This window comes from Columba livia, chromosome 19 (assembly GCF_036013475.1).
Source record: "Columba livia isolate bColLiv1 breed racing homer chromosome 19, bColLiv1.pat.W.v2, whole genome shotgun sequence".
In the NCBI taxonomy this organism is placed as follows: domain Eukaryota; kingdom Metazoa; phylum Chordata; class Aves; order Columbiformes; family Columbidae; genus Columba; species Columba livia.
Window position 1 is genome coordinate 4,244,002 of NC_088620.1, and position 17,734 is coordinate 4,261,735.

The 17,734-nt window shown below is 44.2% G+C and overlaps 1 protein-coding gene across 4 annotated transcripts in view; it reads right to left on the bottom strand.

The window, feature by feature from the left end:
- CFAP77 (cilia and flagella associated protein 77) overlaps positions 1-17,700 on the bottom strand; it is a 57,138-nt gene extending 39,438 nt beyond the window's left edge. For all 4 annotated transcript variants that reach the window (XM_065035771.1, XM_065035770.1, XM_065035769.1 and 1 more), the window contains exon 1: positions 17,421-17,700. In XM_065035771.1, the coding sequence (XP_064891843.1) occupies positions 17,421-17,549 (129 nt within the window). In that variant the 5' untranslated portion in view covers positions 17,550-17,700. The remainder of the gene's footprint in view (positions 1-17,420) is intronic.
- Positions 17,701-17,734: the final 34 nt, after the last annotated feature.

The window sequence follows — 17,734 nt, forward strand, 5'->3', positions numbered from 1 at the left end:
TGGGTCACAAATGTGATTAAGGTCCAAATACCGCCCCAAGATGTGTCCAAAGTAAAAGGCACTCACAGGCTTTTGAGGAACTGAATTGGTATCCAAGCATTACCAGCCACTCGAATCCATGTACATGTGACTTCCACACATGGCTCCAATTTGGGAGTTCTGGACTCCTTGAAACACTTGCTTTTTTTACTCAGTTAAAAAAGCATATAGATTGGCAGATGTACACCAAGTTCCAGCCCTCTATGATTTGAAAGAGCAAAGTTATAGGTCTCTGAAAATTCAGGTTTATAATAGAATCACTGGCAAGCCCTTAACTACAGAGAAGCTACCAGGCGTTGCAACAATAATTGGGAAGGGAGAGAAAAAAATCACACTGTTTTTCAGTGCTTAGCTAAGAAATACAACAAGAGAGTTTATTGCTTGCAAAACACAGCTGCACTGTCTCAAATTGGATGGAAAAACGAACCCTGATAATTTATTACACCCCTAAAGTCACAAGAATGTACCCATAAATTACTTTTTTGGAGGGGGAGGGAAGTGGTACCACTGTAGTCCATTCTGCACAACCTACTTATTAGTATCATAATTTATTATTATTATGCTCTGCTGCAAATAGAGAGGCAGATAAAACTCAAATCTATTAAAACAACCGCTCCACTTTCTCTGAGCCACTGAGGGACACCATTCCAAAGAAAATGAGATAAATTACTAAGACGAATGTATGAGTCTTGCATTACAGCATGTAGCTTGTATATATGCAAGAGCAGGAGGATAATTCAAGCAAAAAAAAAAAGAAAAAAGAGTAGTGTTAAGTTTTACCATTCAGGATTCAACAGAGAGAGAGACTGGAATAATATCAAGTGGTCAATTAAATATTTCTAATGTGTAGATTTTTGTTTTCCTGAAGATCCTGTGTGTTAACTCAGAATGAACGTGCAACACTGAAATAACTGCCCTGCTTCTATTGCAAGTGTACTTGGATCAGCGTGTATTAAAAAAATGCTTTATCCAGCTATTGTGAGGAATTAGACACTGTATTGACAAGTCTGAAAATTGTATTGATAGAATTTATATATCCATACATATCCAAGTGGTGCTGATTAATTGCAAAGCTGCTTTGAATGTAAAGTGAAAGACGCTGCTTTGCAGTCCTAGAAGGGCAAAGTGGCAGAGCCAAAAGTGCAGCTGTAGAGTTCGCCACGTGCCTCTGCTAATGGCTTTCAGATAAGTCAACAGGAATTTTGTAATGTTTTTCCTTCTCTTTATGTCCTTCTGGGGTAGTCAGCTGGACCAGCAGTTTTTAATGGTGTTCTCTTCCCTGCCACACAGATGGATTAGCAGAAGTAATAATTGTACTGGGAGGTTCTTGTTTATTGCCCTCTTCAGGACATGGGTCAAATGCCTGTTAATTTATTGTAATCCAGGGTGAGTTTGGTGCTCTCGGCCATAGTCACAGGGGTGTAATGGAGCCCTGATTCTGGAGGCTGTTGGTCCAGAATGGGTTTGGGTATGACAGCTGCCAGGTCTCAGGATAAGCCTAACAGCAATTGTCTTTCTACACAGCAAATTTGTGGCTTTCATTTTTTTTGGAAAAAAAAAAGAAAAATGATGCATGTGTGATAAAAGTTCTCACTGAACTTTAAGTAATGTAAGAGTTGAGCAGGTTTAGCTGGCTTCACTTTTATGAACGCTGGGGATTCTCAAAGCAGAGAACATGAGACACAAAGCCAGCGAAACCTCAATGGTCCGCAGTGTAAACAAACTTAATGAGAAGAAAAGAGTCAGCAATCATTTCATCTTCCCTGCAAAGCCTGCTGCTGTGATCAGGAAAACAACAGCCAGGCCACGCCGCCAAACACCGATACTCGGGGCTCTTGCTCCAGAGAGTGGGGGAACAGGAGGAACTGATGGAGGAAGGGAATGAGGGCACCTGCTCGCTGGAATACTGCAGATTTTTGTATTTAGAGGCTGGTAGTGGCACACACCAACCTGTACATCAGTTTATTGCTTCTGTACTCTTGCACTCTTGTAGCAAATGTGGGTGTTTCTGTGCCTCTCTTGGATGATTCTCCACACCCCTTTGTATTGCACGCCTTCACCTTTTTTGTGTGTGTGGATTACTTATCATAATGATGGTGGTTTTACTTGGGAGTGAAGAAATAAAAGTAACTCACTTTCTGAGCTTAAAATGTACATGAAATACATTAATAAAGCTATATTTAACATTTTGCCAGGTTTAGGCTTGGACATTTGCTCCTTCAGTTTCTCTTAAATTGTTTAAGATGATGAGGGAAAAGAAGGCGGGAACTTGTTCCACCTTCACTTGAGCATCACTTGTCAGATCCAATGACTTTGGCTTTTTCTATCTAGGCCTTTGTTCACTTCCTAAATATCAAAGTTCCCAAGGAAAGCTGAATTTCTCACTTCCTAATTTGCTGCTTCCTATACTACAGGCGATGCTGGGGAGCTCTTGTTCAAACTTTGCTGGAATTTTTGAGGGCTAAAAAGGGCTCCATGTGCTGAGAGGCAGGACTAGACAGCCTAGCATCCCCAAATTGGGGAACATCGAACAGCCTGGCATCCCCAAATCGGGGATGTCTGAGCCCAGTCTGTACATGGTGAGGGCATGTGCTCAAAGGGAATATGGAAAGCTTGACCTCAGTGAGCCCCTTAGTGTTGCTTTAGGACACATGTTACTGTTGAAATCAAATCTCCAAGCCAATATTTCCTCTTCAAAAGAGAAGAGGATGAGAGGAGCTGAAGCTGAGCAGGATAGCGAAATTTTAAAGTATTATGACACACATACATTTAATATTACATCACATGTAAGGGAACAAGCACATACAATTGCAGTATTACAAGATGAATACAGGGCCCATGACATTAAATTTAGTGCTTTGTGATTGATGATCCTTTGTTTGCAGGTTTTCTTTTATGTGTATATTATTTCTGTAGCATAAGCATCTTACCAGCTGGAAGTAACATACAACTTTTTTATTTTCTAGCATGTAATTTGTTTGATTCACAGCTAATAAATAGGTCATCTTGTACTTTTGAAATGCCAACATGCAGTAATTCAGTGAAATAGAGACTCTACATTAAAAAGCTGTCAACCTCAATGCAATTTTCCTGCACCCTGTGCTCTGGAAAGATACCTTGTCACTCATAGTTCAGCTCTGTTTTCCTGAAATATCTCTTCTTCTGCATAAATAATGAATATAGTTGCATGAAAATATCTGGCACAATGTCTGTTCTTCCTCCCACTCTAAGGAGCTGCGGTACAGGCTCAGTATTTATTGGTTGATCTTCCCAACAAATCTTACTGAAATCACAGGTGTGGTAATAGCGTGGCCCCCTCCCATCTGCAGGCAGGTGTTCTCTGTTATCCCCATCTTACCCACCTGAGCTTGGGGAAATGTTGCCTTTACAAAACCCTTTGCTGTTTAGTACTTCTCCAAATGTGAAGGCTACACAATACAGAATAATTTAAACCACTAGTTTTCAGTCTCTTTTTCTAACACGTTATGCAGGTTGTGCACAGAAAAAGGTATTAGGCTAAGGCAAATCCTAATTAGGAGTTTACAAATTAATTCTATTATTTTAAAAGGCTAGATATAAAAAGCATCAGATTACTAAGCCCGTCTTCTGTTTCGTGTAATCTGAAATGCACAGGGAAGGAAGGCAGCCCTGTTTACTCACAGACTGAAGGCCAGAAGGACCCCTGTGATTTTTCGAGTCTGACCTGAAAAATCATGATGTGTTCAAAGGATCTCATTTTCAGAGGCAATGCAGGGAGATTTTTGCAGTGCTGAATCCAAAATCTGAGTACTTATAACCCACCATCACAGCATGCACACAAAGTTTCAAGCCAAAGATTTAATCCTGCAGGTGTTACATGAGTGGTTTCCTCAACCCTAAGTTCGATAATGCCATGTGAAGTGGGAGCAATGCTGTTTCGATGAAAATCTGTGCTGGCTCAAACCATGAAAAATTCCCCAGTGCCTTTTGTGATTTTTGAATCGATAGAAAGTTGAAACTTGAAAGATGTCAACCCCTTTAAAATGGGAAGAGTGGGGTGTGCTAGCCCCCTGCCAATGGGGTTTTACAAGGGATAAAGCTGCTGAAGCCTCACAGTGAGGTCCAAAAGTAATTTAAATCTCTTACCCCCTCTCCTTGCTCCCAATTTCCCCATCCCAGTTGTTGTTAGATGCATCAGCTGAGAAGGAAAGTTAGAGAGTGACACTAATAGGGAGAGCTCAGACACACTAAGAGTATTAAAAGGTTAGGTCATGGTGTGTTCTATTAAATAGAATATTAATTGAATTCTTGACATCTGAGGTGAACTGTGACATGCTCATGGGATAAATATTGCATTTAACAGGGCATCATGACCTAAAGCTCTAAATACTATTGAGCATCAGTGCCAATCCTTCACAATAGATCTGAGCCTCGGTCCTTGGGGTATGAATGCTCCCTTGGAGTTTTGGAAGCTTGAGCTTAAAAATGAGTCTCTCATTTCTTGTTTCTGTTTTCAGTTAAGTCCAAAATTGCTTCTTCTATCTCAAGGCTACACTCTGTCTCAGACTTTCAGTTACAGAGTCTTACTACATAGCTAGAACTGCACATTTCAAATGCCAATGTAAACCTATTGGGCACAGTACAAGGAAAGTTGAAAGAAAATTTCTCCATCTCCACCCTCACACCATAAAGGAGATTAAAACATTAAAAAGACCAATTAAAAATAGGGAATCTCATGGCAACATTTTCATTAACCCTCCCTGGTTCTTCTTTCTGTCTCATTAGTCATCACAGGGAGAGGAAGGATCATTTTAATTAGCAGCATTGTAAAGCTTTATTTAAGGCAACTGCCCCTCCTGCTGCTCTCCAGATTACTCTGCCAGTTTATAAATACAATACCAAATCATTAACAGCCAAAAACAACACCACTGAAGGGTTTGGAAGAAAAAAGATTCACTATGGTCAATGTTTAGGGCTCTTTAACAATGTCCTTTCTCCTTATTCAAGCATAATTCAAGCGTAATATTGGGCTTTATAGAACAACTCAATATCCTCTTAGAGCAAAGCCCTTTCTAGTTGAGGATACCATGTGTTCAACTTTCTTGCCCTTTGTTTTCAAGGCAGTGAAAGCAGAGAACCACATCTGATAGGATATACATGGTAGATAGGATCACAGGTTTTCCAACATTCTAATTTAGAATCACTTGTTAAATTCCCAAATTAAAGGGAGTGCTGCCTTGCAGGAGGGAGGGAAGCAATGAGACCCTAACAGAGAGTTGCTACATTTCAATCAGGAATTAGATGCAAATCAAGCTCTCTCGCCCTTTTGCAGAGTCCTGAGTCAGAGACACATTAATGGAAACAAACAGGACAGTGTGGTCCCAGATCCTAAACACCCAACTACTTGGGAAGATCCCAGTGTTGCCCTCCATGCCCTGGCTATTCTGTAGTCTCTCAAGCAATCAGAACGTTCTCTTTCTGGGCCGGCTCCCTTTTGCGTCCAGCAAAATAGTGATGAAAACATCACATTTCTCAAGACATAAGCTGCTTTTTTGTTCTCCTTACAAAAAAACCCACGACTCAGACTATTAGAATTCACCATTTAGATCTGTGCCCTATTTTCCCTGACCTGAATATGTGGCTATAGACCCTGCAGCACATCTGGGTGCTGCAATCTCTAATTGTTCATCACTGCCTAGCTAAGGCAACCCCATCTTTCCCTTGGAGCAATAATTAGCTACACAAAGAAGTTCAAGCACTCTGAGCACACTACTGTGGAGTTTTCACATTGCCAACACAGTCAGGATTTTATTTTCAAAGTTCTACCATCACACAGCTGAAGTGAGCTGAAAGTTTGATGTATTTTCTTTGCTGCTGGCTGCTGAGCTGCATTAAGATATATTAGCCACCTAAATCTTCCACACTGTTGCTTGATATGACAAAAAGAAAGCCAGACCAGAGGACAAAAACTCTTAATGTTTGTGTCTGAAAATACAAAGCAAGCTTGCCCTGACTTCAGTTGGAGCACTATGGAGAATGTGGGGGTAATATTGGCTTCTTCAAAAAGAGGCGCGTATTCCTTAAGAAAGGTTTAAAAATGATTTGGTGTACTTGACTTTACCTGCATGAACTACTGCTCAAGTAATAACAAGAAGGAAGACCGTAAAGGTGTATCGCTGAATGATTAAATTGTTCATTTCATCTGTATCTGTAGAGGTTTGCAGGGAGAGGTGATATGGAAGCAGCTATGTATGAAACTGACACAAATGGAATTGAATTAGAAATAAGTAAAATATTTCCACTTTAAAAAAAAATGGGGGCAGAGAGTGCTGCTGGTGGGAAGGAAAACCGACCAAGTTCCAGTTTGGGACTGAGCGGCCCTTCTGTCCCCATCTCATCTCTGCTCCCTGTGACGGGCTCTGGAGACTGAGCAGGTCACAGACCTGAGCTCCTGTCACCGTATGTTGGTCGCCAAACCTGGGGGCGAATCCCAGAGATCAGCGCACGGCCCATGCCTGAGCAGATCTGCAGCTTCAAGGGGAATCGGCCTCTGGAGATCACGGGTGCTAAACTCATTTAAAGCCAGACAGTGACTAATAGTCTGAGTAACTGTCACTGTTAAAGTTTCTATAGGAGTTGCTTTGTTTTCTATTTATAGCCACACCGTATTTTTCTTGTAATACATTTTTAATGACTTATAAGGCCTAGTTATTTATTTTCCTGAAGTCAAATACTTTCTCACCCTGATAATACAAGAAAATGAGCTTTGCACAGAAGAGCATGGGAGACGGCTGGATCTGCTCCCTACACTGGCAGCGGTTTGTGGGGAGGGCCATCCCTGGGCCAGAATATTTCCAAATTACTCATTATTCCATCTGCACACAAGGGAATATCTTCTTATTATTTTACTCTGTTGCCTAGCTCAACATCAACCTTAGTTACAAAACAACCCCCAAACCTGCAGCACCACGTAGGCAGCAGCCCCATCCATCACGTGTTGAAAAGTAGCATGAACAACAGACCAAAGAAAAGCAGAAGATGGGACTCTTTGACATAGCAGGTATTTGCATGAAATATAATTAATCTGCTAAACCAGCATCCATCCCTAAGTACAAATGCTGATTGCCTCATGATGAGTCTAACCAGAATGGTATTAACTCTACTGCTTTTTCTAAATTGTTATATATCCAAGATTGTCTTTTGACTCTCCTTTATGTTTAGATTAATAACTATGTAATCACTTCATTAGTTTATTTAGATTATGTTATTTTAGGAAATTATTGTTTAGATGAGCCTTGTCCTTCCCATCTATCTGTGCCTTCCTAGAATTAAATAGTATCTAAAGAAACCAATTAATTGCAACTCGACCGCTGTAATGGGGTCTGCTCCTACAATGTGGCAATGTCTAATGGAGTTTTAATTTCCCCGTGGTGAGTCAATATTTGCTTAAAGAGAGAAACTGTCAGAGCAAACCACTGCCCAAGACATACACAGCTTTGTCCCAGCCTATGGAGCTGAACAAGCACCTTAGGGCTGCGGCTTTTTTTGGGGGTAACATTCATAGAGTGTCGTAGCTGGGGCATCACAGAGCATCCCGTTCCCACCATGGGCTGAGGTTTCCCAGGGACTTGCAGAACACGGAGGACATAGAGCCCTCCATGGCTCTATGGTGCATCCGTGGCCTCAGGATGCACCCCAACCTTGATGGGGTCCTGGGTGCTAAAATGAACTTGCCACCCCGTGAAGGTTTGAGACCATTTTTTCAATGCATGATTTTCCTTAGAAAATAGTTATTTAACTGTCCTGGGTTGCAGTTGCACCAGCAGGTCCTTGTCATGGCCCAGAAGCCCATTATGGTGGGGGCTGTCAAAACCCAAACTCTCATCCTCAAGGAACCTGCTGTACCCATGTAACTCATGACACACTTGGGACAGCAGAATTTATAACGAGCTTTGTTTGTTTGTTTTCCATTAATTGGATTGTTCAGAGTATTTAGTAACACAAGAAGTTACATTGGGATTTTGGAGGGAGGCAAAGCACCCAGAGCCCTTTGAAACGGCCCCAGTCCCTCCCTCGCTCAGGCCATGGGCATCCCTGCAATCCTCAGCCTACCCGCTGTTGACTAATGGCTGTTTTGCTTGGCGAACGCTGACAAACTTCTGAAGCCGGTCTGCCTTCCCCAATCTTCTGACAGCTTAAAAGATTTGAAACAAAGCTACATTATGATGCAACCAATTTCAGCAGCATCTGATTAACTAAAAGGAGGCCACAGCTACCTGACAGCAGCTGGCGGTTATTTTTTATTTCTAAAACAAACTAATGGCCTCAAACATTCATACATGTATTTATTTTTTTGTTTAAATGTCTCATTTCCAGGTTGTTTTTTTGGGGGGATCATGCAGGGAAATAAAGTTTTGCAATTCTTCTTCTCATAATAAGTCTGTCCAAAAATGATGTTGCTCGTTGTGTTGAAAGATGGTTTCATTTTCTACTCAAAATTGGTATGAAAAATTTGCCTTGCCAAATGAACATTGTATACTGAACTTGTCAAATCCTCTCTCCTGACACAAATAAAAGATAACATTGGGTGGCAGCATGTAAAACAGCACTGACAAGACAGCTGGGATGGAAGCAAAGAAATGCATATTTTTCTCTTTCTCTCTTCCTGAGGAAGGTAGGGGAAAGATCCAGGTGAGTGAATGCTGGCATGTTACAACCAAAAATACATCATCTAAAGGCTTAACAAGCCATTTCAATGCGGGTTTTAAGATGAACATAAGCGATTCCATTTGTGATTAGCAAAATCATAACAAAAGTCTTGACTTTTTTTGCCAGGCAACCAAGAAAGCTGTTAAGTAGGAAGAGTAGCTGGATGAAAGGGGGGTATTCAGCTAAGAGTTCACAACTTTGTTGTGCAGGGTGGAAGGAACTGCTTATAACACTACTGAAAACTATTCCAAGTATATTTAAAAATAAATAAGGCAATGATAGCACTTTCATTAGCTCTGCAATCGTGCCATGTAAGTGAGATTTTCTTTTTTCCCATTAAAATTGTTGATTGAAGGCTGTTAGCTATTTATCAGCCCAAAATTACATTTCTTCTCTCCTAGGGGTTGCATCTACTAAAAATCACAACCACTGCCTGGTTAGTAACAAGAAAAGACTCCTAAAACTGCAGTTTCAGGTTGGGGGGGGAAGGAATACAAGCATGAAACACAGATTGCACCTTCAAATCCCTGATGGCATCACGCTTCTTTGTTCTGCTAAGAAAAATTAACCTCAATCTCGGCTCAAGGTCCCCCGATTGATTATCATAGTCATTTAAATACTGTAATCTCATTTTCAGCATCAGGGAAAGGGAGCGAAAAGAAGAAAAAGAGAAAGAGGTGGGGAAGCGAGGGGGAAAGAAAGAGAAAACAGAATAAATTATCTGACAAAAGGAAAAAGGGCCTTTCTGCTTACGGAGCCTATTTCAGATCCTTCCACTTGATTGGAAAAGTTGATGAAGTTTAAATGAAGCAGAATTAGAGGCTCAGGCCACTGAGTATTGACAGGGGCCCATGGAAGAATGTGCAATTCAATAGGCCTGATTTCTGTGGAAAACAGGGGAAAAGCCTAAATGGTATAATCTTCAATCAAATCTAACATCGACACTGACAAGGCAGGGTAATGAGATAGGCCAGATCAGGCATGTTGGTTAAAGAAATTAATCCCTCTCGCTGCACCAAGAGTTCAGCTTTGATGCCTATTGTACAGACCCCCGTCCCAGCCTATCTAAATGCTAACTAAGCACGAGTGTGAGCTGGGACTGTGCTTTTCATCGCTGGGGCTAAGCTGAGCACAATTTTAGCTTTAGATTAGGGCGGCAGAGGTAGCGCGGCGGCCCCGAGGAGAGGGGCAGAGTGAGGCCGTGGATGCAGCTGCGCCGGTGTGGGGGAAACTTGGGCTTCGGCGTGTATTAGAGCTTTAACACACCGTAATACATGGTAATTAGTGTAGTTACAGTCGCCTCCTGACCAGCTGATTAATATCTCCTTGGAAGCACCAAAGGGGCCGGGCGGCAAGTGGGAGGGTGATGGAGAGAACAAATGGGAAGTTGAAAAATGTTCTGCAGACAAAGGGGCTTTTCTACCTGGGCGAGGAGCCCCAAGCTTGCGATTAAAACCATCTTTATATTTCAGGCTAGCTTGCTTTTCACTAAGCAACACAGGGTCCGCTGTGTTTGCTTTCCCAGCTCCCCTTTGCCCCAGCCTAAGGATTACATTATTATTTTTGATCGGGTTTCACTCATAAATTTTTAGGCATGAAACCCATGCCGGTTTGCTTAAAAAAAATCAAACTGGAGATATTTCCCCTGATATTGAAGTTTTCTTAAAGATTGTTGTTGGAAATCTAGTAATGGAGTCCTGCTTTCATTAATCTGTGCTACTTCAAATAAATGTGAGCAGAAAAGTCAGTCTAATTTATTTTATGAAGTACAAATGGTTAAAGACGAAAATATCCTCAGAAATGCCGGTTCTGTCTAATCTGTACAATGTGAGCAGCCAAGCAAGAACAAAACAATCCCTACAAGATGACAAAAGCTTCTTGAATTCAATAATTAAGCATAAGAGCATCTCTAAGAATTTGCATGGAAAGCAACCTACCCTTGGGGAAAGCGTGGCTAAAAACTTGCAAAAACGTGGAACTGAAAACACCAGTCTCCGTGATGGTCACGAACGTGCTTCGTTTGCTCTATATGCTGCTAGGCAGCACTCAAAAAAGAGGGGAAATGACTGCAGAAAGGTTTTTAAATGAAGAGCTTTTCACCTTTCTCTTGGGCACCTGCCCACTGGTTGCCTGCCCAGTGCCCTCCTGTCCAGGACGGTCTTTACTGAACCTCCACTGGCTATTGCTCCTTGCTTGGGACATTCTCTTGTGTCTCTTCCCAAGAAAGAGGGATGGTTATTGTTGCTGGAGTGGGAAATAGGGCAGAGATATCCCCATGCTCCTGCAACGTTTAGCTGGGTCTCTGGTGCTGCTCTCAGGGTTCAGTGTCTTGGGAAAAGGGTTGGAGGGTAAGGGCACATTATCGGGGTTTGGAATATCCCTGCCTTTCTGCGTGGCATCTTCAATTCAAATTAGTCTGAAATTCATCTCTTGGCTTACTATGGTTTGGGGGTAATGCCATAAATTGGTGGTGGCTCTCCCTTGAAGTTTCTTAAATCTTTCAGACAGTAAAATCTCAGGTTTATGTTCATCCTAAAAATGTACAGCCTGCTGCAGCTCTGGATGCACTGAGAGTGCATGGACCCATTTGTGGTCTTTTTAATATATATTTTTTTTCTATTCTGCCTACATTCTCTCATCCTTTGGCTTAATTTCTGCTTTTGCATCACCAGCAACTCAGGCAAGAGGCTGTAAAGACGTTCTCTGCTATGACAGCACTACTATTAGGGTCATGATGCAACAATTGGGTCTAATGGTTATTATCGTGCTGACTTCAATAATGCACTTTTAAATCAAAGGGCCTTTGAAGCTTTATTTCCATTGTATTAGACAAATAAACACGGAAGATTTTCACAAACATAAAAGGCATTCACCTTGTAATGTTTCTGGGCTTATTAGTCTCACCGATTTGCATTGTTTTGTTCACATAAAGGATCAAAATGCCCTTTTGCTTGCTTTTACGTACGGCGCGCCGCTCTTGGGGGTGAGCAGCTGCCAAGGCCTGGTGCTGCTGGGGCCGTCCCTCTGCCCGCTGAATCGCAGTTGCAGTTTGCAGCCTAAGTCCCGGCTTCAAACAACCAGGAGAAAAACCCACTGCTTTCGCTAATGCAAAATGTTTACTCGCCTCTTGGAAATGCCTTCTTTATTTCCGTGGCATCTGTGCAAAATGTGGGAGGGCACAAAAGCTCGTAAGGAGTTTAATTTTTAGTGTATCGAATAATTCATTTAAAAATCTTAAATGAGTTCACGCTGAGAAGAAAACCCTTAGAAGTCGCAGTATTGGCAAGAGAAAGCACAGAACCAAACCTAATGATTATTTGACTAACCAGCCCTTCATTAGCTTATTTCTCTAATGAATTATTAAGCTGTACTGTGTAGACATTTCAGAATACATTTTTAAAAGCACAACACTGGGTCTTAGATTGCAAAAATATAATAGTAGTGGTAATATAATAATAATAGTAATAAGCACACAAAACGCTGCATAAACACTAATTAATCCTCAGCGTCCCCAAGCAGCAAGCGCAGAAGGTAGAATGCTTAGCACATGTAGTGATTTCAGGTAAATAGTATAATTAATGGCAAATAAAAGACAACCTTATTCCAAACATGGCTCACAGTACTTGTAATTACTCTGCTCTGTGTTACAGGGGTTCTTCACCCGAGACAGACAAACTAAAATCTGATCCCTGCCCAAGTTTTCAATAGACACATTGATTTCAAATGGCTGAGAGCAGGTATGAGGGAACAGTGTTATTTAAATCAACTAAGGGAACACCTGAGGGACGTTATCTAAATGCTTGTGGAAGATGCTTTGCAGGGTGGTGATGCTGCCAGCAGAGTTTGCCACACCTGGGGCTCTTGGCTCACACAAAAGCAACTGAGAGATCTCAACTGAACCCCCAGATCACTGGAGCAGAGCAGAGATGATGGAAACCTGGGGACCTGTGCTGTCTTGGCGCGATCGGAGCGTGGATGCTCTGCGGAGAGGGGAGCAATTTTGCTCCCTGTTGGTCCCAGCCACCACGCAGACACCTGCACAGTTTCCAATGGCTTGTACAGCTGCTCTCTGAGCATCCAGTGATGGACGTATGTCTAAGGAAGCCTTTACTTTACCACCTTCCCTCCCTGTGCAGGTGAGCGGTCCTTGCACAAAGGTGGATGAGGATTACAAAGGTGGATGAGGATGACAAAGGTGAGCGTTGCCTCCTGGCTCTGCCCTGAGAAAGGGCTTTGTGAGATGGGAGCATCCTTCCAGGTTCACCTTGGCTCCTCGCTATACAGGTGCCCAGAGAGCTAAATATGATGAGCGGATTTGGAGAGAAGGTTTAAAAAGAAAAAGAGGAGGGTGAGGGTTAAAGACTTCGAGATGGAGCACAACATCCAGGTGTAAAAGCCCTGTTACAGCCACGACACAGGTCTATTAATAAAAGCTTCCACTCCAGAGTGATGGAAAACCTGCTCTTTCAGTAATTACTGTTGCAAGAGATGTTTGTAATGAATGCAGGTTACAACTCAAAGGTGTAACATTCTTTTTTACACCATGCGTTTGTCCATGTTTGTCTCTTGCATAATTAGAGGGTATTTTTTTTTCCATGATGTGACAATTTGAGTTTGATAAAATGCCCCTACGTTCTTTTCTTAGCTGTCCTTTCTATGGATCCCTCTAGAAACCAAAATGAGTTCACAACCACTGCCAGCAGCACCTTGCTCTGGGACAAGTCAGACGGCTCAGGAATACTTCATTATAAGGCTCAATGGCGTGAAAGGAAAGAGGAAAATGTGGTGAGTTATTTCTGCCTTTACTTGGTACCCAAGCAGTGAGTGGAGTCCCATGGCCACCCAGCCCATGCCTTGGTGTCCCCCACCCTGAGCTGCTCTCCCAGGCCATGGAGGAGGCTCCGGGGTGACCTGGGGTGAGCTCTCCCATGTGTCCCCTTTTTCTGCTGAAAACAGCAGTTCAGCCTCTCTGGCCCGGTAAATCCTTCCTCTGCTGGGCTATTCGTGTGGCATTTTAAGGGGTTTTGCGAGTTTTTTGATCATATATTCTTCCACTGGAGACTGTAGCTGCTGCAATGTTTTTGCCTGAATTTTGTAGCTTTATGCAATCTTATTTTGGAAAAAAAAAGAAAAAAAAATCCAGCCTCAGGGCTGGAGAGAAAAGCTTAGGAAAACAAACCCTAAATGGCCTGGCATTCAGACCAATAAAAACTGGCATTAGTTGTCATGTAAATAACAAGATTTAAAAACAAATACTGTGCATTCCAGCAGTGCTGAAAACAGTCTGTTAAATGCCTTTCTCCTGCAGCCTGGATGACGGGGATTGAGAGCTGGCACTTTTGTGACCTGCAAAGCACCGTCACCATCCTCCCCCTCAGAACTGCCCCTTCCAAAACAACTTTTTAATGTGGAGAGATGCAGCTTGGGCTCTGAAAGGGAGGTGGGTTCCTCTCAGCTCTGAAGGTGTTTTATGGAGAGCAGTTCCTCACTTTCTGCACATTCCCCTTAAGCAAGTAAGAGGATGCTTTGGCACATGGGTCTGGCAGCTGGAATTTCCCATTCACCTTCACACACTAGGGATACAAATGCCCGATGCCAAGCTGGTGACACGGTGACTTTTGCAGCGATATATTGAACTTAACTATGGTGTATTATCCAAAAGGTGATAATATAAATGTAACCAAACTTGTGCGGGCCATTTTTTCTGGAGTGCACATCAGGCGTGCTGAGGGTTAAGTGGGATGAAGTCTCTTTTCCTGCCCAAAGCTGCCTTATTTTGTAATGCGGTAGTTTTCAGTAAGTTTGTACTGAAAAAAGTGCTTGACTAAGGTTTTTACTGGTAAAAACAAACCAAAAATGCTTTGCTCGGATTTTTACTGGCATCAGATCAGTACATGAAACACTTTCCTCAGGTTTATGCTGCAAGCAAATGGATGTTGATAAACTAAATGAATTCCTTGATTAATTAAAACACACCGTACATTCTGCCAGACAAAAATTAGAGCATTCATCCCCATAGATTTTTATGTGAAAAGATGATGGTTTTAATCTGTGATAGCCAGTGTGTGTGGATGCATCCTGGTGGGAGGATGGGGCTGGGCAGAGCTGGGGCAGGAGGGGCAGCCAGGAATTCAGGCAGTCGCCTGAGCCGTGGTCTCTGTTCGGAAATGTGATGTGATGCAGGAGTGAGAGAACCGGGAGGGAAAGCAGAGGATCCTGTTGTTAGGTGCTGTAAAGCAGGAGGTCTCCCACATTTGCACTAAGGTTTTGGGGACCAAGTGCTAGCTGGAGGAAGATTGGGCAGTGAGTGTCCTATCATCACAACTGGGCTTCAGGTTCTTCTGTGTTTGCTGTCCCATGTACCTTAAAGACAGCTGTTGGAGCTGTGCGTTCCTCAGTGCCCTCCCATGGCTGCCAGAAGCACTTGTCCAAGCAGCATTTGTCTCAATACCTTTTGTCCCCTTCTCCTAAACCACCTTTGTGTCCTTGGTTTTCAGGTGGCACTGCACAGCGGGATGGTTGGGACCTGCCGGCCAGCCCCTTTGGCAGCTCTTTCCAAAATGCCTGGTCCCCAGGGCTCTTGGGGGGGTAAGAGATCCCAGACTGTGGTTGGAAACATCAAGAGGAGATGTAGCAGAGGGGGACGCTGTGAATATGCCACTACTGGTGTGTGTACCAGTGACAGTACTTACCCAGTAAACTGCTGTCCCACCACTGTCACCTCCTGGCAGCATAGGACACCCCGGTAAATTCAGCATTCAGTGGGGCACAACACAACATGGAAGGGAAGTTGGCAGGGGGTCAGTAGTTAGCTGCACAGACTTTACAATATAATTACCATGAGGTGAAATTCTGCCAGGGTGCTCTGCAACAGATATGCTGAGAAAAAACTCAAACCCTAAAGCTGGGACTGAGCAAACTGTGGGACCCAAGGGGGAAAAGGCACCAGCTGAGCTCTGGGGACAGACAGAGCTCGGTCGAATGTTCTCAATCAGGCAGGGAAAACTCCCACATAAATTAGCATAATCTTAATGACCACAGATAATCTACCTGCAACATATACACTACAGGATCCTTTGCAGGTTACCGCAGTGTTATATTCGTAGACCTGGGATTTACAGTGCTGATGGGTGGTTTATATAACACCTATTTCAGTTTAAGGAATGTAAATGCATTGTGAAAATAAGTAGCATCAACCCAACCACTGCAATTATTCCTTAGCATACCTTAAATGCCATATAATTACATGTTCTTCTGATTCATATTCCTGCATCACCTAAAAACGTATTTTACTAGGATGCTTCTCAAAAAAAGGCAGAAACAGTTTGGAGAGATGGGGAAGAAGTGGAGCTGCCTCCTTCCCTGTGCAGCTGCCAGCATCCCCGGGAGGTTCATCCTGCCTACGTGTGTCCACACCAGCCCTTTCTAGGGGCAGCAAGGTGAGGAAATCGCACCCCGATTCCACTTCTAAGCAAATACGCTGCCGTTTCCTATTAAACTTACGGGATCCAGAGAAAAGAAAGTAGAAATTTAAGATTTGAATAAGTGAAGCTGCTTTTGAGTTATGATGCAAACTCGACTTTTTTGTTGTTTTTGCCTTCCTAATGTAATTTCCAAATCGATTTTTAGTTTTTCATCAGGGGGAAAAAAAAAAAAAAAAGGTTCAATGTCGCAAGACTCAAATTTCCCGTGATATTCAAAATTTCAAAATTTTATGGCCGACTTCTTAGCCTGCCTGTGCCGGGGTAGAGTCACCAAAGGAGTTCAAGCCCTGAATTACCGCAGCAGAGGCGGAACAGCCGCGGTTGAACCGTCCCCGCTGAGGGAACACGGCGCTTTGGAGCAGAACCGGCTGCCCCCACCCAGGGAAGGGGAAAAGCGCAGGCGGGGGAAGCGCTGGGGGGCAGCCGGGGGGCCCGCACCCTCCGAACCACGATCCCGAGCATCGGGGGGCCGTTTGTCCCCCGGTGGGGACGGGGATGGGAAGGAGCGGGTTTTGAGCACGAAGCTGTTCTGCGAGTGCCATCCAGGGGACGAGAATTGAACTTCAGCTGCTGCTCGGGGAGGCTCCTGGGAAGATGGAGGGGCTAAAGCGGGACTTTCTGTGCTGGGGGATGTTGAGGAGGAGGCGCTGAAGCTTCCTAAGCCCCCTCTGGAGCTCGGCCCGTCCTCAGAACGGGGGTACAAGTGAGTCGGTAACACGGAAATGTCAGGAGTTTGTGCAGTGGCCATAATCTCCATAGCCAATATAAAAATCCTGATTTAGGGGGTCACAGTTTGTGTCCCCCCCCCCAGGGCCCCTCTACTGCAGGGGGTGGCAAAGAACAGCCCCAGTGCCACCTCTGTCCCTGTCCCCTAGTGCTCCTCAAACCGCGGTGCTATTGCTTGGAAAAACACCCGAAACTCGGAGGTAAAAGCATCCCGGGGCTACCGGGTGTTTAACGGTGATAAAACACTAAGGAGCAGCGAGAAAACACACCTTTCCCCCTCCTCGTCATATAAATTAGTGTGGGGGGAATAACTTTAAACTGTTGCCACCCTCCAGGTGCTTTAACGGGAAACTTTGCTGTGTGGCTGCGGTGACCCGGGGCTGCCCGCGGGGACCGTGACACCCCCACACCCTTTCCGGGGTCCCGTTCGCCGCTACCGGTGCTAGGATGGGAGGGGAGGGAGCGGGGGCAGCCGGCGCTCACCTTGAGGATGCGCGGGTTGCGGAACATGCTGTCCCGGGCCAGCCCCAGCCGCTCGTTCTCGCTGCCCGGCTCCACCTCGGCCAGCGACAACGGTGGCCGCCGTGAAGAGGCCGCGCTGCCGCCCGCCATATCACCGCCCAGGCGGGGGAAGCCGGGGCTGAGGCGGGCGGCGTTGTCCTGCCCGTGGGCGAGCGGCGAAACGGGATGATCCCGCCGTGGAGCGGCGGCTCCCACCCGTGAGCGCTGGCGGGGCGGCGCTGCCCCGTCTCCTAGCAACAGCCGGGCGGTGCTGCCCCGTCTCCTAGCAACCGCTG